The following is a 25112-nucleotide window of genomic DNA, read 5'->3' on the forward strand; positions in this document are numbered from 1 at the left end:
GCCGTCTCTCCCCCCGCCGTCTCTCCCCCCCGCCGTCTCTCCCCCCCGCCGCCGTCTCCCCACCGCCGCCGTCTCTCCCCCCCCGCCGTCTCTCCCCCCCGCCGTCTCTCCCCCCCCGCCGTCTCTCCCCCCCCGCCGTCTCTCCCCCCCCGCCGTCTCTCCCCCCCCGCCGTCTCTCCCCCCCCGCCGTCTCTCCCCCCCCCGCCGTCTCTCCCCCCCCGCCGTCTCTCCCCCCCCGCCGTCTCTCCCCCCCCCGCCGTCTCTCCCCCCCCCGCCGTCTCCCCCCCGCCGCCGTCTCCCCCCCCGCCGCCGTCTCTCCCCCCGCCGCCGTCTCTCCCCCCCGCCGTCTCTCCCCCCCCGCCGTCTCTCCCCCCCGCCGTCTCTCCCCCCCCGCCGTCTCTCCCCCCCCCGCCGTCTCTCCCCCCCGCCGTCTCTCCCCCCCCCGCCGTCCCTCCCCCCCGCCGTCTCTCCCCCCCCGCCGTCTCTCCCCCCCGCCGTCTCTCCCCCCCCCGCCGTCTCTCCCCCCCCGCCGTCTCTCCCCCCCCGCCGTCTCTCCCCCCCCGCCGTCTCTCCCCCCCCGCCGTCTCTCCCCCCCCGCCGTCTCTCCCCCCCCGCCGTCTCTCCCCCCCAGCCGTCTCTCCCCCCCCGCCGTCTCTCCCCCCCCGCCGTCTCTCCCCCCCCCGCCGTCTCTCCCCCCCCGCCGTCTCTCCCCCCCGCCGTCTCTCCCCCCCCGCCGTCTCTCCCCCCCGCCGTCTCTCCCCCCCGCCGTCTCTCCCCCCCGCCGTCTCTCCCCCCCGCCGCCGTCTCTCCCCCCGCCGCCGTCTCTCCCCCCCCGCCGTCTCTCCCCCCCGCCGTCTCTCCCCCCCCGCCGTCTCTCCCCCCCCCGCCGTCTCTCCCCCCCCGCCGTCTCTCCCCCCCGCCGCCGTCTCCCCCCCCCGCCGTCTCCCCCCCCCGCCGTCTCCCCCCCGCCGCCGTCTCCCCCCGCCGCCGTCTCCCCCCGCCGCCGTCTCCCCCCGCCGCCGTCTCCCCCCGCCGCCGTTTCCCCCCCCCGCCGTCTCTCTCCCCCCCGCCGTCTCTCCCCCCCCGCCGTCTCTCCCCCCCCGCCGTCTCTCCCCCCCCGCCGTCTCTCTCCCCCCCCCGCCGTCTCTCCCCCCCCCGCCGTCTCTCCCCCACCGCCGCCGTCTCTCCCCCCCCGCCGTCTCTCCCCCCCCCGCCGTCTCTCCCCCCCCGCCGTCTCTCCCCCCCCCGCCGTCTCTCCCCCCCCGCCGTCTCTCCCCCCCCGCCGTCTCTCCCCCCCTCCCCCCCGCCGTCTCTCCCCCCCCGCCGTCTCTCCCCCCCGCCGTCTCTCCCCCCCGCCGTCTCTCCCCCCCCGCCGTCTCTCCCCCCCCCCCGCCGTCTCTCCCCCCCCGCCGTCTCTCCCCCCCCGCCGTCTCTCCCCCCCCGCCGTCTCTCCCCCCCGCCGTCTCTCCCCCCCCGCCGTCTCTCCCCCCCCGCCGTCTCTCCCCCCCCCGCCGTCTCTCCCCCCCCCGCCGTCTCTCCCCCCCCCGCCGTCTCTCCCCCCCCGCCGTCTCTCCCCCCCGCCGTCTCTCCCCCCCCGCCGTCTCTCCCCCCCCGCCGTCTCTCCCCCCGCCGTCTCTCCCCCCGCCGTCTCTCCCCCCGCCGTCTCTCCCCCCCCGCCGTCTCTCCCCCCCGCCGTCTCTCCCCCCCGCCGTCTCTCCCCCCGCCGTCTCTCCCCCCCGCCGTCTCTCCCCCCCGCCGTCTCTCCCCCCCCGCCGTCTCTCCCCCCCGCCGTCTCCCCCCCCCGCCGTCTCCCCCCCGCCGCCGTCTCCCCCCCGCCGCCGTCTCCCCCACCGCCGCCGTCTCTCCACCCCCGCCGTCTCTCCACCCCCGCCGTCTCTCCCCCCCCGCCGTCTCTCCCCCCCGCCGTCTCTCCCCCCCGCCGTCTCCCCCCCCCCGCCGTCTCCCCCCCCGCCGTCTCTCCCCCCGCCGTCTTCCCCCCCCCGCCGTCTCCCCCCCCGCCGTCTCTCCCCCCCCCGCCGTCTCTCCCCCCGCCGTCTCTCCCCCCCCGCCGTCTCTCCCCCCCGCCGTCTCTCCCCCCCCGCCGTCTCTCCCCCCCCCGCCGTCCTCTCCCCCCCCGCCGTCTCTCCCCCCCGCCGTCTCCCCCCCGCCGTCTCCCCCCCGCCGTCTCCCCCCCCGCCGTCTCCCCCCCGCCGTCTCCCCCCCGCCGTCTCCCCCCCGCCGTCTCTCCCCCCGCCGTCTCTCCCCCCCCGCCGTCTCTCCCCCCCCGCCGTCTCTCCCCCCCGCCGTCTCTCCCCCCCCGCCGTCTCTCCCCCCCCCCGCCGTCTCTCCCCCCCCCGCCGTCTCCCCCCCCGCCGTCTCCCCCCCCCGCCGTCTCCCCCCGCCGCCGTCTCCCCCCCGCCGCCGTCTCCCCCCCCCGCCGCCGTCTCCCCCCCCCCGCCGCCGTCTCCCCCCCGCCGCCGTCTCCCCCCCGCCGCCGTCTCCCCCCCGCCGCCGTCTCCCCCCCGCCGCCGTCTCCCCCCCGCCGCCGTCTCCCCCCGCCGCCGTCTCCCCCCCGCCGCCGTCTCCCCCCCGCCGCCGTCTCCCCCCCCGCCGCCGTCTCCCCCCCGCCGCCGTCTCCCCCCCGCCGCCGTCTCCCCCCCGCCGCCGTCTCCCCCCCGCCGCCGTCTCCCCCCCGCCGCCGTCTCCCCCCCGCCGCCGTCTCCCCCCCGCCGCCGCCTCCCCCCCGCCGCCGCCTCCCCCCCGCCGCCGCCTCCCCCCCGCCGCCGCCTCCCCCCCGCCGCCGTCTCCCCCCCGCCGCCGTCTCCCCCCCGCCGCCGTCTCCCCCCCGCCGCCGTCTCCCCCCCGCCGCCGTCTCCCCCCCGCCGCCGTCTCCCCCCCGCCGCCGTCTCCCCCCCGCCGCCGTCTCCCCCCCCCGCCGTCTCTCCCCCCCCCCGCCGTCTCTCCCCCCCCCCGCTCTCCCCCCCGCCGTCTCTCCCCCCCCCGCCGTCTCTCCCCCCCCGCCGTCTCTCCCCCCCGCCGTCTCTCCCCCCCCGCCGTCTCTCCCCCCCCGCCGTCTCTCCCCCCCCCGCCGTCTCTCCCCCCCCGCCGTCTCCCCCCCCGCCGTCTCCCCCCCCGCCGTCTCCCCCCCGCCGTCTCCCCCCCCGCCGTCTCCCCCCCGCCGCCGTCTCCCCCCCGCCGCCGTCTCCCCCCCCGCCGCCGTCTCCCCCCCGCCGCCGTCTCCCCCCCGCCGCCGTCTCCCCCCCGCCGCCGTCTCCCCCCCGCCGCCGTCTCCCCCCCGCCGCCGTCTCCCCCCCGCCGCCGTCTCCCCCCCGCCGCCGTCTCCCCCCGCCGCCGTCTCCCCCCCGCCGCCGTCTCCCCCCCGCCGCCGTCTCCCCCCCGCCGCCGTCTCCCCCCGCCGCCGTCTCCCCCCCGCCGCCGTCTCCCCCCCGCCGCCGCCTCCCCCCCGCCGCCGCCTCCCCCCCGCCGCCGTCTCCCCCCGCCGCCGTCTCCCCCCGCCGCCGTCTCCCCCCCGCCGCCGTCTCCCCCCCGCCGCCGTCTCCCCCCCGCCGCCGTCTCCCCCCCGCCGCCGTCTCCCCCCCGCCGCCGTCTCCCCCCCGCCGCCGTCTCCCCCCCCGCCGTCTCCCCCCCCGCCGTCTCCCCCCCGCCGCCGTCTCCCCCCCGCCGCCGTCTCCCCCCCCGCCGTCTCTCCCCCCGCCGTCTCTCCCCCCCGCCGTCTCTCCCCCCCGCCGTCTCTCCCCCCGCCTTCTCTCCCCCCCGCCGTCTCTCCCCCCGCCGCCGTCTCCCCCCCGCCGCCGTCTCCCCCCCCGCCGCCGTCTCTCCCCCCCCGCCGTCTCTCCCCCCCGCCGTCTCTCCCCCCCGCCGTCTCTCCCCCCCGCCGTCTCTCCCCCCCGCCGTCTCTCCCCCCCCGCCGTCTCTCCCCCCCCGCCGTCTCTCCCCCCCGCCGTCTCTCCCCCCCCGCCGTCTCCCCCCCGCCGCCGTCTCCCCCCCGCCGCCGTCTCCCCCCCGCCGCCGTCTCCCCCCCCGCGGCCGTCTCCCCCCCGCCGCCGTCTCCCCCACCGCCGCCGTCTCCCCCACCGCCGCCGTCTCTCCCCCCCCGCCGTCTCTCCCCCCCCGCCGTCTCTCCCCCCCCGCCGTCTCTCCCCCCCCGCCGTCTCTCCCCCCCCGCCGTCTCTCCCCCCCGCCGTCTCTTCCCCCCCCGCCGTCTCCCCCCGCCGCCGTCTCTCCACCCCCGCCGTCTCTCCACCCCCGCCGTCTCTCCCCCCCCCGCCGTCTCTCCACCCCCGCCGTCTCTCCACCCCCCGCCGTCTCTCCCCCCCGCCGTCTCTTCCCCCCCCGCCGTCTCTTCCCCCCCCCGCCGTCTCCCCCCCGCCGCCGTCTCCCCCCCGCCGCCGTCTCTCCACCCCCCGCCGTCTCTCCCCCCCCGCCGTCTCCCCCCCTGCCGCCGTCTCCCCCCCGCCGTCTCTCCCCCCCGCCGTCTCCCCCCACCGCCGCCGCCTCTCCCCCCCGCCGTCTCTCCCCCCGCCGTCTCTCCCCCCCCCGCCGTCTCTCCCCCCCCGCCGTCTCTCCCCCCCGCCGTCTCTCCCCCCCGCCGTCTCTCCCCCCCCGCCGTCTCTCCCCCCCCGCCGTCTCTCCCCCCCGCCGTCTCTCCCCCCCCGCCGTCTCTCCCCCCCCCGCCGTCTCTCCCCCCGCCGTCTCCCCCACCGCCGCCGTCTCTCCGCCCCGCCGCCGTCTCTCCCCCACCGCCGTCTTCCCCCCCGCCGCCGTCTCCCCCCGCCGTCTCTCCCCCCCGCCGTCTCTCCCCCCCCGCCGTCTCTCCCCCCCGCCGTCTCTCCCTCCGCCGCCGTCTCTCCCCCCCGCCGTCTCTCCCCCCCGCCGTCTCTCCCCCCCGCCGTCTCTCCCCCCCGCCGTCTCTCCCCCGCGCCGTCTCTCCCCCCCGCCGTCTCTCCCCCCCGCCGTCTCTCCCCCCCGCCGTCTCTCCCCCCCCCGCCGTCTCTCCCCCCCCGCCGTCTCTCCCCCCCGCCGTCTCTCCCCCCCCGCCGTCTCTCCCCCCCCCGCCGTCTCTCCCCCACCGCCGCCGTCTTCCCCCCCGCCGCCGTCTCCCCCCCGCCGTCTCTCCCCCCCGCCGTCCTCTCCCCCCCGCCGTCTCTCCCCCCCGCCGTCTCTCCCCCCCGCCGTCTCTCCCCCCCGCCGTCTCTCCCCCCCGCCGTCTCTCCCTCCGCCGCCGTCTCTCCCCCCCCGCCGTCTCTCCCCCCCGCCGTCTCTCCCCCCCGCCGTCTCTCCCCCCCGCCGTCTCTCCCCCGCGCCGTCTCTCCCCCGCGCCGTCTCTCCCCCGCGCCGTCTCTCCCCCCCCGCCGTCTCTCCCCCCCCCGCCGTCTCTCCCCCCCCCCCGCCGTCTCTCCCCCCCGCCGTCTCTCCCCCCGCCGTCTCTCCCCCCCCCGCCGTCTCTCCCCCCCCGCCGTCTCTCCCCCCCCGCCGTCTCTCCCCCTCCGCCGTCTCTCCCCCCACCGCCGTCTCTCCCCCCCGCCGACTCTCCCCCCCCGCCGACTCTCCCCCCCGCCGACTCTCCCCCCCCCGCCGTCTCTCCCCCCCCCGCCGTCTCTCCCCCCCGCCGTCTCTCCCCCCCGCCGTCTCTCCCCCCCGCCGTCTCCCCACCGCCGCCGTCTCCCCCCCCGCCGCCGTCTCCCCCACCGCCGCCGTCTCTCCCCCCCGCCGTCTCTCCCCCCCGCCGTCTCTCCCCCCGCCGTCTCTCCCCCCCGCCGTCTCTCCCCCCCCCCCCGCCGTCTCTCCCCCCCCCCCCGCCGTCTCTCCCCCCCGCCGTCTCTCCCCCCCGCCGTCTCCCCACCGCCGCCGTCTCCCCCCCCGCCGCCGTCTCCCCCACCGCCGCCGTCTCTCCCCCCCGCCGTCTCTCCCCCCCCGCCGTCTCTCCCCCCCGCCGTCTCTCCCCCCCGCCGTCTCTCCCCCCCCCCCCGCCGTCTCTCCCCCCCCCCGCCGTCTCTCCCCCCCCCCGCCGTCGTCACCCCCCCCCCCCCGCCGTCGTCTCCCCCCCGCCGTCTCCCCCCCGCCGCCGTCTCTCCCCCGCCGCCGTCTCTCCCCCCCCGCCGTCTCCGTCTCTCCCCCCCGCCGTCTCTCCCCCCCCGCCGTCTCTCCCCCCCGCCGTCTCTCCCCCCCGCCGTCTCTCCCCCCCCCGCCGTCTCTCCCCCCCGCCGTCTCTCCCCCCCCGCCGTCTCTCCCCCCCCGCCGTCTCTCCCCCCCCGCCGTCTCTCCCCCCCCGCCGTCTCTCCCCCCCCGCCGTCTCTCCCCCCCCGCCGTCTCTCCCCCCCCCGCCGTCTCTCCCCCCGCCGTCTCTCCCCCCCGCCGTCTCTCCCCCCCGCCGTCTCTCCCCCCCGCCGTCTCTCCCCCCCGCCGTCTCTCCCCCGCCGTCTCTCCCCCCGCCGTCTCTCCCCCCCCGCCGTCTCTCCCCCCCGCCGTCTCTCCCCCCCCGCCGTCTCTCCCCCCCCGCCGTCTCTCCCCCCCCCGCCGTCTCTCCCCCCCCGCCGTCTCTCCCCCCCCGCCGTCTCTCCCCCCCGCCGTCTCTCACCCCCGCCGTCTCTCCCCCCCGCCGTCTCTCCCCCCCCCGCCGTCTCTCCCCCCCCCGCCGTCCCTCCCCCCCGCCGTCTCTCCCCCCCCGCCGTCTCTCCCCCCCCGCCGTCTCTCCCCCCCCCGCCGTCTCTCCCCCCCCCGCCGTCTCTCCCCCCCCGCCGTCTCTCCCCCCCCGCCGTCTCTCCCCCCCCCGCCGTCTCTCCCCCCCCCGCCGTCTCTCCCCCCCCGCCGTCTCTCCCCCCCCGCCGTCTCTCCCCCCCCGCCGTCTCTCCCCCCCCCGCCGTCTCTCCCCCCACCGCCGTCTCTCCCCCCCCCGCCGTCTCTCCCCCCCGCCGTCTCTCCCCCCCCGCCGTCTCTCCCCCCCCGCCGTCTCTCCCCCCCCGCCGTCTCTCCCCCCCCGCCGTCTCTCCCCCCCCGCCGTCTCTCCCCCCCCGCCGTCTCTCCCCCCCGCCGTCTCTCCCCCCCCGCCGTCTCTCCCCCCCCGCCGTCTCTCCCCCCCCGCCGTCTCTCCCCCCCCGCCGTCTCTCCCCCCCCGCCGTCTCTCCCCCCCCCGCCGTCTCTCCCCCCCCGCCGTCTCTCCCCCCCCGCCGTCTCTCCCCCCCCGCCGTCTCTCCCCCCCCGCCGTCTCTCCCCCCCCGCCGTCTCTCCCCCCCCGCCGTCTCTCCCCCCCCGCCGTCTCTCCCCCCCCGCCGTCTCTCCCCCCCCGCCGTCTCTCCCCCCCCGCCGTCTCTCCCCCCCCGCCGTCTCTCCCCCCCCGCCGTCTCTCCCCCCCGCCGTCTCTCCCCCCCCCCCGGCCGTCTCCCCCCCCCGCCGTCTCTCCCCCCCGCCGTCTCTCCCCCCCGCCGTCTCTCCCCCCCCGCCGTCTCTCCCCCCCCGCCGTCTCTCCCCCCCCGCCGTCTCTCCCCCCCGCCGTCTCTCCCCCCCCGCCGTCTCTCCCCCCCCGCCGTCTCTCCCCCCCCGCCGTCTCTCCCCCCCCGCCGTCTCCCCCACCGCCGCCGTCTCTCCCCCCCCGCCGTCTCTCCCCCCTCCGTCTCTCCCCCCCGCCGTCTCTCCCCCCCCGCCGTCTCTCCCCCCCCGCCGTCTCTCCCCCCCGCCGTCTCTCCCCCCCCGCCGTCTCTCCCCCCCCGCCGTCTCTCCCCCCCCGCCGTCTCTCCCCCCCCGCCGTCTCTCCCCCCCCCCGCCGTCTCTCCCCCCCCCCGCCGTCGTCTCCCCGCCCGCCGTCGTCTCCCCCCCCCGCCGTCGTCTCCCCCCCCCGCCGCCGTCTCCCCCCCCCCTGCCGTCTACGTCTCTCCCCCCCGCCGTCTCTCCCCCCCCGCCGTCTACGTCTCTCCCCCCCGCCGTCTCTCCCCCCCGCCGTCTCTCCCCCCCCGCCGTCTACGTCTCTCCCCCCCCCGTCTCCCCCCCGCTCTCCCCCCGCCGTCTCTCCCCCCCGCCGTCTCTCCCCCCCCCCCGCCGTCTCTCCCCCCCCGCCGTCTCTCCCCCCCCCGCCGTCTCTCCCCCCCGCCGTCTCTCCCCCCCCGCCGTCTCTCCCCCCCCGCCGTCTCTCCCCCCCCGCCGTCTCTCCCCCCCCGCCGTCTCTCCCCCCCCGCCGTCTCTCCCCCCCGCCGTCTCTCCCCCCCCGCCGTCTCTCCCCCCCCGCCGTCTCTCTCCCCCCCCGCCGTCTCTCCCCCCCGCCGTCTCTCCCCCCCCGCCGTCTCTCCCCCGCCGTCTCTCCCCCCCCGCCGTCTCTCCCCCCCCGCCGTCTCTCCCCCCCCGCCGTCTCTCCCCCCGCCGTCTCTCCCCCCCGCCGTCTCTCCCCCCCGCCGTCTCTCCCCCCCCGCCGTCTCTCCCCCCCCGCCGTCTCTCCCCCCCCGCCGTCTCTCCCCCCCCCGCCGTCTCTCCCCCCCCGCCGTCTCTCCCCCCCCCGCCGTCTCTCCCCCCCCGCCGTCTCTCCCCCCCCGCCGTCTCTCCCCCCCCGCCGTCTCTCCCCCCCCCGCCGTCTCTCCCCCCCCCGCCGTCTCTCCCCCCCCCGCCGTCTCTCCCCCCCCGCCGTCTCTCCCCCCCCGCCGTCTCTCCCCCCCCGCCGTCTCTCCCCCCCCGCCGTCTCTCCCCCCCCGCCGTCTCTCCCCCCCGCCGTCTCTCCCCCCCCCGCCGTCTCTCCCCCCCCCGCCGTCTCTCCCCCCCCCGCCGTCTCTCCCCCCCCGCCGTCTCTCCCCCCCCGCCGTCTCTCCCCCCCGCCGTCTCTCCCCCCCGCCGTCTCTCCCCCCCCGCCGTCTCTCCCCCCCCGCCGTCTCTCCCCCCCCGCCGTCTCTCCCCCCCCGCCGTCTCTCCCCCCCGCCGTCTCTCCCCCCGCCGTCTCTCCCCCCCCGCCGTCTCTCCCCCCCGCCGTCTCTCCCCCCCCGCCGTCTCTCCCCCCCCGCCGTCTCTCCCCCCCCGCCGTCTCTCCCCCCCCGCCGTCTCTCCCCCCCCCGCCGTCTCTCCCCCCCCCGCCGTCTCTCCCCCCCCCGCCGTCTCTCCCCCCCCCCCCGCCGTCTCTCCCCCCCCCCGCCGTCTCTCCCCCCCCCGCCGTCTCTCCCCCCCCGCCGTCTCTCCCCCCCCGCCGTCTCTCCCCCCCCCGCCGTCTCTCCCCCCCCGCCGTCTCTCCCCCCCCCGCCGTCTCTCCCCCCCCGCCGTCTCTCCCCCCCCGCCGTCTCTCCCCCCCCCGCCGTCTCTCCCCCCCCGCCGTCTCTCCCCCCCCGCCGTCTCTCCCCCCCGCCGTCTCTCCCCCCCCCGCCGTCTCTCCCCCCCCCGCCGTCTCTCCCCCCCCCGCCGTCTCTCCCCCCCCGCCGTCTCTCCCCCCCCGCCGTCTCTCCCCCCCCCCGCCGTCTCTCCCCCCCCCCGCCGTCTCTCCCCCCCGCCGTCTCTCCCTCCCCGCCCTCTCCCCCCTCCCCCTCTGCCGTCTCACCCCTGCCATCACCTTCTTTGCTTCCATTTCAGCTCATGGACTGGTGGCTCCAGAGCGCTTATCTCGAGTGTCGACTTCCCCTGGCTGTTCACTCGAACCCTGCTGTGGTGCTGCCCAAACAGGACTACAACGATTGGAAAGGACAGCTCAGGTAGGAGCGGGCACCGCCCACACCACAGTAATTGCCCAATCACTCACTCATAGCTCCTCAGCCGGCAGCCTCGTCCATCCAGCCTACTTGAGATAAAGGCCAACCTGCCTTTAGCACCTTCGATTGTTTTTTGTACCTGTCGACTAGCTTTTAATGATTTATCCCAAATCTCTGTGCTTCTCCAAGGTCCCTAGTTTCTCCTCATTAGAATACTTTGATTTATCTTTCTTGAGTCCAAAGTGGACGAGCTCACCCATGCCCACATTGAACTCCATTCCCTCCCACACGGCAGCTGTCCTTCACTCTGCCAGGGCCATTCACACTTCATCTAGAGCCATCCTCTGTGCCTTGAATATCAATTCAATTCAAATCGCTTTATTGGCATGACAAGGTACATCTTATGTTGCCAAAGCATCGAAAAACATTTATGGTTGAACACATAAACGCAGATCTATCCATACAGTGTATAAACAGATATATCCCTGAGTGTATAAATATACATTCATATAATTTATATATACTCTTTCCTTAGATTTAGTGGTTGTCCCTCTGTTTATGGCAAGCTGTAACATAGTGTGCCGCTAAGGTTACACAATTTCTCTCTTTCCCTAGTAGGTATGGGAGTTTTTGGTCGTCATTCAAATTTCTGAATTCCGGGCATATTTTTGTGAATTTTGGGCAGAAATTCCCCCTTATGCCCTGATATTTTCCACAAGCTGTGAGGAAGTGCATCTCTGTCTCCACCACTCCCTGACTGCAGCTCTCAATGTCTCTCAATCTCTCTTTATCTCTCCTGCTTTCTATCCTATCTCTGACCTTCCCTTTTGTTCTTTCATCCCCTCCCCATTTCCCAGCCCCAAACTTGCTTTAAAATCTATTCCTTTTCCTGTTTTTTTTCTAGTTCTGACGAAGGGTCTTCGACCTGAAACGTTAACTGTTTCTCTCTCCACGGATGTTGCCTGGCCTGCTGAGTTTTTCCAGCGTTTTCTGTTGTTATTTCGGATTTCCAGCATCCGCAGTATTTTGCTATCCATTTGCTATAGTTTTGTCCACTCACTTAATCTGTCTGTCCCTTTGCAACTTCCTGCTCCCATCTGCATTACTTACTGTCCATCCTAACTTAGTGTCATCCGCAAACTTGGATATTCAGCTCTCACTTCCTTCATGCAAGCCATTAATAAATGTGGTGAACCATTGAGGCCCCAGAACAGATCCCTGGTGAACACCACTTGTCACAGCCCGCCAATCTAAGTATACGCCGTTTATCCCCATTCTCTGTCTCCTAACACCCAACAAATTTTCAACCCAAGTCAAAAAGCTACGTCCAATTCCATGCCCCTCATTTTTGCTAATAATCTCTTGTGTGGAATGCCTTCTGGCAGTCCATGTAGACAACATCCACAGACACTCCCTTAATCCACCTGAATCTGATAGTGGAACGAAGCTGGATTCAAGGACGAGTGTCATGATTTGGTGGAATTAGTTTCCCACCAGGCTGCATTCCTGGATAACCTCCTGTGAAAAGTCCACTTCAGAGCCACGTGTCTGGGAAGCTGAAGTTGTACTGGACGCTAACGATCATTTTAAAGAACGGTCTGTAGCAGTAGGGAGATGAACAGATATGAACAGTCATATTAAGAACATAAGAAATAGGAGCAGGAGTCGGCTATACGGCCCCTAGAGCCTGCTCCGCCATTCAATATGATGATGGTTGATCTACCTCGACTCCACTTTCCGCCCTATCCCCATATCCCTTGATTCCCTTAGTGCCCAAAATTCTATCGATCTCTATCTTGAATATACTGAACGACTGAGCCTCCACAGCCCTCTGGGGTAGAGAATTCCAAAGATTCTCCACCCTCTGAGTGAAGAAATCTCTCCTCATCTCAATCTCAGGATAAGGGGTCAGCCAATTAGGACTATGACCCCTAGTTCTCGACAGTGTTAATGAGTTTCTGTTTACCAGCTTGGCGAAATGACAACTGAGACCCTTTGCCAGCACAGCGCTGATTTCCATTGCTTCAGCTTCCTCTGTGCAATTTAACCCTGCACCCTGCCGTTCAACAACTCAGCCAAGCTCATTTCCCCCCACTGCATAACTGACGTTCATTGTGTAAAGGAAAATATATTCCGAAAAATATAGTTACTAATTCTCCTTCTGCATTTGTTTATCTAATAAAATCAAGTCGATGTTGGAGTTGACAATTGAATGTTTCTCTGTTGTAATTGGACAGAAATGCCAGTCACTCCTGCCCCAATCCCGGGGTAACACGTACTCGATATGTAATGCCTAGTTTCTTGTTGTGATTTCTTTCCCCTCTCAGGTTTGCAGCCAAATTGATCGCTGGAGTGCTAGACTTCAAGTCGAAACTTGACAGGCAAGTTCTCCTTCCTAGCTCCATTGGAGTCTCCCCAAAATCTCATGCAGTTGAAGGATACCAATGGGGGAACGATCCCTGGAAAACGTGGTGTATAAGTCATTCCTTCCATAGTGCTGAACGATTATCTATATGACGCAGCCATCCATTATTTTAATACCACTTTATGGCTGTTGAATTGTCGGACTTTTTGTGCAGGTAACATTCTGTCATTAGTGGTCGATTGCAGAGAATCATAGAATGAAGCAGGACATTCGGCCCATCGTGCCTGTGCCGGCTCTTTGAAAGAGCCATCCAATTTGTCCTACTCCCCTATTCTTTCCCCATAGCCCCGCAATTTTTTTCCTTTTCAAGTATTTAGCCAATAAACTTTCTATAGTTACTATTGAATCTTCTCCCACCAGCCTTTCAGGTAGTGCATTCCATGTCAAAACAACTCGCTGAGCAAAAGAAATTCTCCTCATCTCCCCCTCTGGTTCTTTTGCCAATCACCTTCAATCTGTGTCCTCTGGTTACTGACCCTCCTGCCGGTGGAAACAATTTCTGCTTATTTATTCTATCAAAACCCATTAAAATGTTGATTTCCTGATATTCAGTAGGGTTTGCTCAATATGCCTGATCTGTTTAAAAAGAATATGTTACATCGGATATACGGCACAGAAACAGGCCATTCGGCCCAACCAGTCCATGCCGGCGTTTATGTTCCACTCGAGCCTCCTCCCGTTTTTCCTCCTCTAAATCTATCAGCGTAGCCCTCTATTCCCTTCTCCCTCATATGCTTGTCCAGCCTCCCCTTAAATGCATCTATACTATTCACTTCAACCACTCCCTGTGGTAGTGAGTTCCACATTCTCACCACTCTTTGGGTAAAGAAGTTTTTTCTGAATTCCCTATTGGATTTCTTGGTGATTGTCTTATATTGGTGGCCTCTAGTTTTGCTCTTCCCCACAAGTGGAAACATTCTCTCTGTATCCACTCTATCAAAACATTTCATAATTTTAAAGACCTCAATTGGGTCACCCCTCAGCTCTTTTTCAAGCGAAAAGAGACCCAGCCTGTTCATCCTTTTCTGATAGGTATATGCTCGCATTTCTGGCATCATCCTTGCAAATCTACTCTGCACCCTCTCCAGTGTCTCTATATCCTTTTTATAATATGGCGACCAGAACTGTACGCAGTACTCTAAGTGTGGTCTAACCAAGGTTCGATACAAGTTTAGCATAACTTCCCTACTTTTCAATTCTATCCCTCTAGAAATAAACCCTAGTGCCTGGTTTGCTATTTTTATGGCCTTGTTAATCTGTGTCGATACTTTTAGTGATTTGTGTATTTGTACTCCGAGATCCCTTTGTTCCTCTATCCCACCCAGACTCGCACCCTCCAAGTGATAAGTGACCTCCCTATTCTTCCTCCCAAAATGTAATACCTCACGAAGAAGGGTCAAACCCGAAACGTCAACTCAAATTTCTCTCCACGGATGTTGCCTGACTTGCTGAGTTTTTCCAGCATTTTCTGTTGTAATACCTCACGTTTGTCTGTGTTGAATTTCATTTGTCAATTATATGCCCATTCTGCAAGTTTATTAATGTCTTCCTGTAATTTGTTGCAGTCCTCCTCAGTGTTGGTGTCATCCGCAAATTTAGAAATTGTGTTTTTGATTCCAATGTCTAAATTGTTAATATAGGTTGTGAACAGCAGTGGGAACAGCAGTGGTCCTAGCACTGATCCTTGTGGAACACCACTGTGAACAGCTACCCTTTACCCATGTTTGACTCGTTCCCCAGCAGTGCCAGTTGTGGTTATTACTGGCTGTATCCTGTTATGTTACTTAACATATGCAAAGAACTACATAGGCAATACCTGAATTACAGATGGATATGGGCGATTGTGGGCCTGTTTACTCCTCTTGTGGTCTCGAGGCTACAATCCACATCAGTAGCCCAATCGATCGTATAACTGACATCAGAAGGGTGCATCACCCCAGTGCGCACCGCTGACCCCCATGAACCAGCCTTTTCAATAGCTAATTACACTGCGACTCGGCCTCCCCTCTCGAGTGGAGTACTGCTCAGCTGTTTAAACCAGTGGACAGTTCCCAGCAACACCTGCTCAACAGAGCAGCCAGTGAGTCATCCTCCGAATCTGTTGCAGTTAATGAGTAAAGGACAATTAGTCGCTCATTCGTAATGACATGATTCATTCCTATGCTAGAGTGTGAAAATTAACTATACCCCGGAATTTGCTGTCCTACTAACGGCGAGGCAAATGGCACACACCGTTATTTATTCTCAAATCGTCCAGCAACTTCGGGCGCAGGGCAGATGCACGGTTAAACACGGAAATCCAAAAGTTGCTGTCCCTGATGCGCTGTTCCGCCATTAGCTTTGTGAAAACGATATCTCGCTGCCTGCCTCACCATTGACAGGCACCGAACGACGTGAAGTTGCTGTATTTGCGCGATAGGTACGAACTAAACTCGCCACAGAAATTCAAGTCAACTCATTTCAAGTCTAAGTACTCTTTAACAATGTGATGAGTGTTAATTACTGCCAGTCAACCTCTCTGGCACTGAGGGGGAACGACAAGGTAGATGCAGAGAGGATGTTGCAATATACCAAAATTCCCTGGACTCTGGAGAGGTCCCAGCGAATTGGAAAACCGCTAATGTAACACCCCTATTTAAGAAAGGAGGGAGACAGAAAGCAGGAAACTATAGACCAGTTAGCCTAACATCTGTCGTTGGGAAAATGCATTAAGGAAGCAGTAGCAGGGCATTTGGAAAATCATAATGCAGTCAAGCAGAGTCAGTATGGTTTTATGAAAGGGAAATCATGTTTAACAAACTTGCTGGAGTTCTTTGAGGAAGTAACAAGCAGGGTGGACAAAGGTGAACCAGTGGATGTGGTATATTTAGATTTCCAGAAGGCATTCGATAAGGTGCCATGTAAAAGGTTACTGCATAAGATAAGAGCTCACAGAATTGGGGGTAATATATTAGCATGGATAGAGAATTGGCTAACTAACAGAAAGCAAAGAGTCGGGATAAATGGGTCATTTTCCGGTTGGCAAACGGTAACTAGTGGGGTGCCAAGGAATCAGTACTGGGGCCTCAACTATTTACAGTCTACATTAATGACTTGGATGAAGGGATCGTGTGTAATGTAGCCAAGTTTGCAGATGATACAAAGATGGGTGGGAAAGCAAGTTGTGCACAGGACTCAAAGAACCTGCGAAAGGATATAGACAGGCTAAGTGAGTGGGCAAACATTTGGCAGATGGAGTATGATGTGGGAAAGTGCGAGGTTATCCACTTTGGCAGGAAAAATAAAAAAGCAAATTATTATTTAAATGGAGAGAGATTACAAAATGCTACAGTTCAGAGGGACCTGGAGGTCCTTGTGCATGAAACACAAAAAGTTAGCATGCGGGTACAGCAAGTAATCAAAAAGGCAAATGGAATGTTGGCCTTTATTTCAAGGGGGTTGGAGTATAAAAGCAGGGAAGTCCTGCTACAACTGTACAGGGTATTGGTGAGACCACACCTTGAGTACTGTGTACAGTTTTGGATTTAAGGAAGGATATACTTGCATTGGAGGCAGTTCAGAGATGATTCACTAGGTCGTCGTCGTACGTGTCTTCATACTGTTCCCTTTGGGGAACTGTATGAAGTGGTGGAAGGATTTCTGGCCGCGATTAACGCTCCTTCCGTGACCGTAACCATCTTTGTACCAGCCATTAGTCCTTGCGCTGTTAATTTCACAATCCTTCATTCTGGTTGGTTAAGGAGATACACACCGCACCGTGGCTGCAGTGTGTACTATCTACAAGATGCACTGCAGCAACTCACCAAGGCTTCTTCAATAGCACCTCCCAAACCCGCGCCCTCTTCCACCTAGAAGGACAAGGGCAGCAGGTGCATGGGAACACCGCCACCTCCAAGTTCCCCTCCCAGTCACACACCATCCTGACTTGGAAATATATCGGCGTTTCTTCATTGTCACTGGATCAAATCCTGGAACTCCCTGCCTAACAGCACTGTGGGAGTACCTTCACCACATGGACTGCAGCAGTTCAAGAAGGCGGCTCATCACCACCTTCTCCAGGGCAACTAGGGATGGGCAATAAATGCTGGCCTTGCCAGCAACGCCCACATCCCATGAATGAAAAAAACCACAGTTGCTCCTCCTGTTCACTCAGGTCCCGGAAGCCCTTCGGAGGGCGCTGTGCTGTTTCCATCCCCCACTTCCAGCAACTTGCAGCGCAAAGTATCATCAACATTAAAGGGGCAAGGACAGGTCTAACTAACAGTGGGCACCGTGCGTTGACTGGCTACAGCAAAGGTTGGGCCAATGTTATCATTCTGGGAGCAGTAGTCTAGTGGTTATGGCTAAGTTGTGAGTTCAAATTCTACCCAGATATGTTGTGAAACTGAATTCAATAAATCTAGTAATTTGTGGACTAGCACCAGTTAAAAACAACCTGTCAGAATAGTGTAAAAGCCCAACTGGTTCACTAAAACAAAAGCAAAATACTGCGGATGCTGGAAATCTGAAATAAAAACAGAAAATGCTGGAAACGCTCAGCAGGTCAGGCAGCATCTGTGGAGAGAGAAACAGAGTTAACGTTTCAGGTTGATGACCTTTCGTCAGAGCTGCTGGTTCACTAATGTCCTTCAGGGAAAGGAACCACTCCTACTGGTCTGGCCCACGCACCGTCCCACTCCCCTGCTCCTTTCCCCATAGCCCTGTAAAATTTTCCCCTTCAAGTATTTATCTAATTCCATTTTGAAAGTTACTATTCAATCCACTTCCACCGCCCTTTCAGGCAATGCATTCCAGATCATAACAACTCGCTGCATAAAAGAAATTCTCCTTATCTCCCCCTGATTCTTTTGCCAAATACCTTAAATCTGTGTCCACCAGATTTGTTCACAGTTTATTCCAGATCCTAGCTTCTATCCGGGTTGAGTCAGCCGTATCACTCTTGCCTCTGAGTCAGAAGGTTGTGGGTTGGTCTAGAGACTTGGGCACAAAAATCCAGGCTGACACTCTACTGCGGTACTGAGGGAGTGCTGCACTGTCGGAGGTGCCGTCTTTTGGATGAAACGTTAAACTGAGGCCCCATTTGCCCTCTCAGGTGGACATTAAAGATTCCACGGCACTATATCGAAGAAGAGCAGGGAAGTTACCCCGGTGTCCTGGGCCAATATTTATCCCTTAATCAACATAACAAAAACAGATTATCTGGTCATTATTACATTGCTGTTTGTGGGAGCTTGCTGTGCGGAAATTGGCTTCCACGTTTACAACAGTGACTGCACTTCAAAAAGTACTTCATTGGCTGTGAAGCGCTTTGGGACGTCCGGTGATCATGAAAGGTGCTATATAAATGCAAGTCTTTCTTTCTTTACACCTCTTTAGTTACCTTTAGTGCCATCCTATCACCACAGGTTCCCTATACATGGGTCTCTGACCTCAAAGTAAAGCTGTTGGATTCACCAAGGCTGGTAGCCAGCAAGAGCAGTTCTTTTATTTTAAAAGTGGGTCTTTCAGCACGCCTGGCAAGTTTACTTGGGTGTTGTTACCAGCCATTTCATTTTGATGCTGTTGGGGGAAACACTGTGTGTATGTAGATAAACCTGTATAATCCCCTTTTAACTGCTGTATTCCCCTCCCCCCGCAAGACAGTTGCAAGCTGAGAGGAATAAGGCATGTTCAGACTTGCCTGCTGCGGAGAGAAGGAAAACCAATCAGGTTCCAGCAGGTGACCAATCCGTGAGTCATCACAGGTTCGCGGGCTTCACGAATTCAGTACTGTATTGTGAGAGTTGGAGTAAAGACCTATTTCTTGTAGCTCGCTGTGTTGCCTATTTCTTTACGCGGGAGACCGTAGTCCCCCACACTGTATCTAGGAACTCTTTGTTTTCTTTAGGCAAACCCTTCAAGTGGAGTATATGAGAGGCAAGCCCCTCTGCATGGATCTGTACTCCAAAATCCTGTCGTCTTGTCGCATCCCAGGGCCCAAACACGACACTTTGATAAACTACAGCTACACGAGGAGCCCACCAGCACATGTCACGGTTGTCCGCAACTTCCAGGTAACGTCCAGGAATGTTTATGCAAATGTTAATGCCTTTATCTGAAACTCTCCATCCTTATCGTGTGCATTTTGTTGATTACAAAATACATTCTTGTACAGTATTTATCCCTCAACCAACACCACTAAAACAGATTATCTGGTCATTATCACATTGCTGTTTGTGGGAGCTTGCTGTGCGCAAATTGGTTGCTGCGTTTCCTACATTACAACAGTGACTACACTTCAAAGGTACTTCATTGGCTGTAAAGCACTTTGGGACGTCCTGAGGTGGTGAAAGGCGCTATAGAAATGCAAGTCTTTTTTTTGTAACATGGGGAGACAGCAGGCTTATGTTGGAGACAGGATTATAAAAATGGCTTCCCTTCTTTCCATGTGTGTTCTCCCCTGCCTCCTAGCCATCCTCCAATACCGCACCTAAGTGACCATTCTCCATGTACGAGTCAGGCAAGTGTGTGTCAGCAGGCTACACAACCTTAGGGCAGCTTGATCCTGTCTGCAGCTTGATCTTAGGGCAGTTTGATCCTGTCTGCAAATATCCACACACATACGCACTTTCAGCACAGATTTCTGGATAGGCATCAAAAGCAGACACCCTGGACAATATTCCTCTTCCTATCCCAGAGGCAGGGAAGCCATTTATATTACCCTACCACCACCCTGGCTGAATCCTGCTAACTCCGCACACCCAGAATCAAAACCGGGACTTCCCTCTTCTGTGTGATTCAGCTGCTCACAGTCGTAACCGGCTCAATAAATCCGCAAAGAAACAATGGCAGTTGTTATTTAAAGAGGACGAGGCAGTCTGGCACAGAGACAAAAGTCCTGGTTCCCAGTCCACGAGTTTGAACATTCAGCTACCTTGGGAGGAATTTTAACATGGGTGAGCGGTTAAGAGTGGGTGCAGGTGGGGGTGGGGGTTAAATGGGCAAAAAAAATCAAAGTGTGTCGAGAAGCTGGCTCCAACCCGCCGACTTAAGGGTTTTACTGAGATGGGATAAGGGACAAGTAGCATTTTAAATATGTTAATGAGGCTAGAAGCTTCGGATTTAACATGCTTTGCAGGTTTAACTGTGGTTGGCCGGGTTTCCCAGGCCTTGGGAAACCTGGCGGCTGCAGCGAGATGAGGACAGCCTCAGGGAGCACTGCTTGTGGGCCTAGAAGCAGGAGTGCTTTGTCCCGACCCCCAAGCTCCCCCACAATCAGACACCGCCGCCCCCCCCAATACAAACCCCACACTCCGGGCTTCCCACATGCTACTGGACCCTCCTACTCCCAGCGCATCAGGAAGTAAAAATTCCCCCCCTTGGATTCATTGGTCATTGATTAAAAGGAATGGCATCTGTTATTGGCCATCCCTGAGAGGTGAGACATTGGTCGCGATTTTAACCCAACCTTCCTAATGGGAAATCAGTGGAGCATAAAATCGAGTGGGGAGTAAAACAAGTGTCTAACTCGAACCCTCCCCACTCCCACCAGACGGGAGTAGGTTCGAATCGGGGCGATTATATCCACTTCGTAATTGTAAAATTGGTCATTTTTGCATGTTTGCCATTTTGCTGCCAGTAGATGGTGGTCTTGCACAGAGTTGCTTTCCAAACAGTGTTGTAGAGTTATATACTCAGAAGTGATGCTTTTAAATATCCTCCTACCTTCAAGAAAAAAAGAAAAATTATGAGGCCGCTGTAAGAAGTTTTGAGTGTCAGTGAATTGATGGGTTTTGCAACTTGAATGGCAGTAACCTTTCCCAGGTTCTGTTGTATTCTTAGGTCACAAGGGATCAGTGCTTCTGATAGCCGGTGGTCTTATTAATAACTCTTACAGAGTAAGTCTGTGGATTGTCGGTCACTCGGAGACTCTGTTACAGAGTAAGTCTGTGGGTCGTGGTCACTCGGAGACTCTGTTACAGAGTAAGTCTGTGGGTCGTCGGTCACTCGGAGACTCTGTTACAGAGTAAGTCTGTGGGTCGTCGGTCACTCGGAGACTCTGTTACAGAGTAAGTCTGTGGGTCGTCGGTCACTCGGAGACTCTGTTACAGAGTAAGTCTGTGGGTCGTCGGTCACTCGGAGACTCTGTTACAGAGTAAGTCTGTGGGTCGTCGGTCACTCGGAGACTCTGTTACACAGTAAGTCTGTGGGTCGTCGGTCACTCGGAGACTGTTACACAGTAAGTCTGTGGGTCGTCGGTCACTCGGAGACTCTGTTACAGAGTAAGTCTGTGGGTCGTTGGTCACTCGGAGACTCTGTTACAGAGTAAGTCTGTGGGTCGTTGGTCACTCGGAGAATCTGTTATAGAGTAAGTCTGTGGGTTGCTGGTCACTCGGAGACTCTGTTACACACGAAAGGCTGCTGGACCAGATAGCATCCCTGGACGGGTACTCAAGGAATGTGCTGATCAGCTGGCTGATGTCTTCACTGCCATCTTCAATCTGTCATTGGCCCAGGCAGTAGTCCCTACATGCTTCAAGACCGCTACCATTATTCCTGTGCCAAAACAAACGGCTGTGACGTGGCTGAATGACTATCGACCTGTCGCACTCACACCCATCATAATGAAGTGTTTCGAGAGACTGGTCCTGGCTCACATCAAAGCCAGTGTTCCCGCCTCTCTTGACCAACACCAGTTTGCCTATCGTGCAAACAGATCAACGGAGGATGCAATCACAACTGCTCTACACTCTGCACTGAATCATTTAGATGGTAAAGAGACCTACATCAGAATGCTGTTCATAAACTACAGCTCAGCATTCAACACTATCGTCCCCAACAAGCTGGCCTCCAAACTCTTGGCCTGAACACTTCCCTCTGTAACTGGATCCTGGACTTCCTAACAAACAGACCCCAGTCTGTCAAATTAGGTAACCACACCTCCCCCCGCCCCTGACCCTGAACACGGGGGCCCCACAAGGATGTGTGCTGAGCCCCCTCCTCTACTCCCTCTTCACCCACAACTGTGTGGCTGTTCATGGTTCCAACACCATCATCAAGTTTGCGGATGATACCACGGTAGTAGGCCAGATCACCAACAACGATGAGTCAGCCTACAGGGAGGAGGTCCAGGATCTCGTGAAGTGGTGCGCCGATAACAACCTGGCCCTTAACATCAAGAAAACCAAAGAAATCATTGTGGACTTCAGGAAGTCTAAAGGCGGAAGTCACACCCCCATCCACATCAATGGGGCTGTGGTGGAAAGGGTGGACAGCTTTAAGTTCCTCGGAGTCCACATCACAGAAGACCTCTCCTGGTCCCTCAATACCTCCTCTCTGGTGAAGAAGGCCCAGCAGCGCCTATATTTCCTAAGGAGGCTGAAGGGATGTAACCTGTCACCCCTGATCCTCTCTAACTTTTACCGCTGCACAATAGAGAGCATCCTGACGAACTGTATCACAGTATGGTATGGCAGCTGTAGCTACTATGACCGGAAAGCCCTGCAGCGGGTAGTCAAAACTGCCCAACGCATTACCGGCACCCGGCTACCGACCATAGAGCACATATACCAGAAACGCTGTTTACGGAGGTCACGGTCCATCATCAAAGACCCTACCCACCCCAGCCACAGTCTGTTCGCCCTCCTGCCATCTGGGAGACACTACAGATGCATTCGCACCCGTACGACCAGATTTAGGAACAGCTTCTTTCCCAGGGCTGTCATCCTACTGAACTCCACAAATAAACTCTAAAGCCTGCACATCTGCCAATGTACTTTATTATGGTTATGTTTATGTTTATGTTAATGTATTACAAACCAAATGTATGCTAAATGTTTAAATGTCTTAATCTAAATGTAAACTCTCGGGAGCCGCAAGCCTACATTTCGTTGTACTGCACTTGTGCACTAACAATGACAATAAAAGTTGATTTGATTTGATTTGATTTGATTTGCTTTGAGTAAGTCTGTGGGTTGTTGGTCACTCGGAGTCTCTGTTACAGAGTAAGTCTGTGGGGTTTCACTGATCCTGTTGATGGTCCTCACTAACACACTTGCACTAACTCTTGTTCCAGTTCTTTCATCTGGACGTGTACAACAGTGATGGCTCCCCTCTAACTGTGGATCAGATTCACATGCAGCTGCAGCGAATCAGGAATCTTTCCTGGAAAACAGACAAGGAGCCACTGGGAGTGCTCACCAGTGACCACCGGAACACCTGGGGACAGGCCTACAACACCCTCATGAAAGGTACAGTCTCGGAATGCTTGCAGTGCTGGAAAGGCGATGAACCCATTTGGTTTTTGGACTAAATTCTGCGAAATAGATGACTAGTTTGTAATGTCATGCTTAAATTTCAATTTCTATAAAGCGTGCACAATTGAGCCCAAGGTTATTTAAGGCTGATTCAGTTTTGCCAAGTGCACCACTAAGTTAAGGAAGGTGTTGGGTTTGGGGGAGCCGGACAGAAAGAAAGGACAAAGATGATCGGCATCAACTGCACACAATCTACCTTAAGATGAAGCAAGACTGACGATGCCCATCAAGGAGATTTAGGACATCTAAACCATCCTGTCAGGAAACATTACCCAATTTGTGGAGATACAGTTTTGAGGAGGTAGTGGGGGGTGGCTGGGGGGGTGGGGTGGAAACTGCAACAAGAAAGGTGTGTCATTGCCCAGTTTTCTAAAGATTTGCCATTATGCATGTAGCACAAATATAATTTGGTTTTACACCTGATGTGAATATTGTTTTCCACAGTGTATGGATTTAGAAATGGGATTTCCTTCCATTTTGGTTAAAGGACATTTAAATGTTCTCTTTTGTTACCAGTTCCTGGTTGACTTTGTTAGTCTGCTGTTGGTAATATTTTATGCCCCACACATTAAGGACGATATGTCAAGGATACAATGTGCTGTGGCTCTCTCACAAGAACTAGAGCTGGAGAAAAAGTGAAAATTTAATTCAGATGCAGTTTTACTTTGCACTAAATACTGTTCCTTTATATTTAATATACAATATGATCTAATTGAGGTGTTTAAAATGATAAAAAGGATTTGATAAGAGTAGACACACAAAGGTTATTTGCTCTTGTGGGGGAATCAAGAACAAGGGGGCACAATCTTAAAATTAGAGCCAGGCCATTCAGGAATGAAACCAAGAAGCACTTCTTCACACAAAGGGAAGTGGAAATCTGCAACTCTCTCAACAACAGCAACTTGTATTTATATAGCATCTTTAACACAGTAAAACATCCCAAGGCACTTCACAGGAGCTTTATAAGACAAAAAATTTGACACCGAGCCACATAAGGAGAAATTAGGGCAGGTCATCAAAAGCTTGGTCAATGAGGTAGATTTTAAGAAGTGTCTTAAAGGAGGAAAGAGAGGTAGAGAGGTAGAGAGGCGGAGAGGTTTAGGCAGGGAATTCCAGAGCTTAGGGCCTAGGCAACAGAAGGCACGGCCACCAAAGGTTGAGCGATTATAATCAGGGATGCTCAAGAGGGCAGAACTAGAGGAGCGCAGATATCTGGGGGTGGGGTTTGTGGGGCTGGAGGAGATTACAGAGATAGGGAGAGGCAAGGCCATGGAGGGATTTGAAAACAAGGATGAGAATTTTGAAATCAAAGGCCTAGAAATTCGGTGGCGCCCCATTTTGGGCGCCAAGCTCGCCTGGGCGCCGGAATTTCCGCTCCGGACAGAGCCGCTTGCGCCAGCGCGATATTCAGTTTCAGCGCCCCAAACGGAAGCGGGGCACTGTTCGAGGCGCCCTGCGTCCCTCTTGGGGTGCTGAAACTGAATATCGCAGCGCAACGTGCCGCAGCGCCACACTCTGCGGCACGGCGCACTGCGGTACTGCAGGCCTTCCCTTCTTAAAGGGGAGGGGCCTGCACCAGCGTGATCTCCGATCGCGAGTGCCGGCGAAAGAACCCGGCACTGAGGAGAAGTGCCGGGCTCTTGGGACACAGCCAGCACTGCCCGGGGCGGGGGGGATCAGGAGGCCAGGGACGGCGGCGTGAGGAGGTGCTGGCAGGCGGCCAGCGAAAAAAATGGCCGCCCCGCACCTCCCCTTTAATTAGCGCCACTACCGCCACAGGTAGGCCCCCCTGAACGGGGGGGGGGGGGCACAACCCAATATCGCGTTCGGGGCGGTAGCGGGGTGCTGCGCACACTGATGACATCATCGGTGGCAGCGCTACAGGCTAACGCCGCCATTAGCGCCCCGCTAAGTTTCGCGGGAGGCGTGGCCAGTGGCGCTAAAATCACTAAGTGCCCTCTTTAGGCACTAACTGGTGGTGCAGCCCACCGAATTTCTAGGCCAAAGTGTTGCTTAACCGGGAGCCGATGTAGGTCAGCGAGCACAGGGGTGATGGGTGAACGGGACTTGGTGCAAGTTAGGACATGGGCCGCCGAGTTTTGGATGACTTCAAGTTTACGTAGGATAGAATATGGGAGGCCGGCCAGGAGTGCATTGGAATAGTCAAGTCTAGAGGTAACAAAGGCATGGATGAGGGTTTCAGCAGCGGATGAGCTGAGACAAGGGCGGAGACGAGCGATGTTACAGAGGTGGAAGTAGGCGATCTTTGTTATGCTGTGGATATGTGGTCGGAAGCTCATCTCAGGGTCAAATATGACACCAAGGTTGCGAACAGTGTGGTTCAGCCTCAGACAGATGTTAGGGAGAGGGATGGAGTCAGTGACGGGGGAACGGAGTTTGTGGCGGGGACCGAAAACAATGGCTTCGGTCTTCCCAATATTTAATTGGAGAAAATTTCTGCTCATCCAGAACTGTATGTCGGACAAGCAGTCTGAAAATTTAGACACCGTGGAGGGGTCGAGAGAAGAGGTAGTGAGGTAGAGCTGGGAGTCATCACCATACATGTGGAAACTGATGCTGTGTTTTCGGATGATGTCACCAAGGGGCAATATGTTGATGAGAATTAGGAGGCAGCCAGTGATAGATCCTTGGGGGACACCAGAGGTAACGATGTGGGAGCGGGAAGAGAAGGCGTTGTAGGTGATTCTCTGGCTACGATTA

At 60.5% G+C, this 25112-nt stretch overlaps 1 protein-coding gene across 6 annotated transcripts in view; it reads left to right on the forward strand.

The window, feature by feature from the left end:
• LOC147096263 (carnitine O-acetyltransferase-like) overlaps positions 1 to 25112 on the forward strand; it is a 79834-nt gene that overhangs the window by 27552 nt on the left and 27170 nt on the right. For 4 of the 6 annotated variants that reach the window (XM_085975117.1, XM_085975118.1, XM_085975113.1 and 1 more), the window contains 5 exons: positions 9556 to 9674; positions 11999 to 12052; positions 17740 to 17826; positions 17984 to 18149; positions 22151 to 22325. In XM_085975117.1, the coding sequence (XP_085831243.1) occupies positions 9556 to 9674; positions 11999 to 12052; positions 17740 to 17826; positions 17984 to 18149; positions 22151 to 22325 (601 nt within the window). The remainder of the gene's footprint in view (positions 1 to 9555; positions 9675 to 11998; positions 12053 to 17739; positions 17827 to 17983; positions 18150 to 22150; positions 22326 to 25112) is intronic. The other 2 variants (XM_085975114.1, XM_085975116.1) reach the window with 2 other exon arrangements.

Source organism: Somniosus microcephalus, unplaced genomic scaffold (assembly GCF_052327205.1).
Source record: "Somniosus microcephalus isolate GS21.2 unplaced genomic scaffold, FLI_Smic_1.0 unresolved_chr1, whole genome shotgun sequence".
Lineage (NCBI taxonomy): Eukaryota > Metazoa > Chordata > Chondrichthyes > Squaliformes > Somniosidae > Somniosus > Somniosus microcephalus.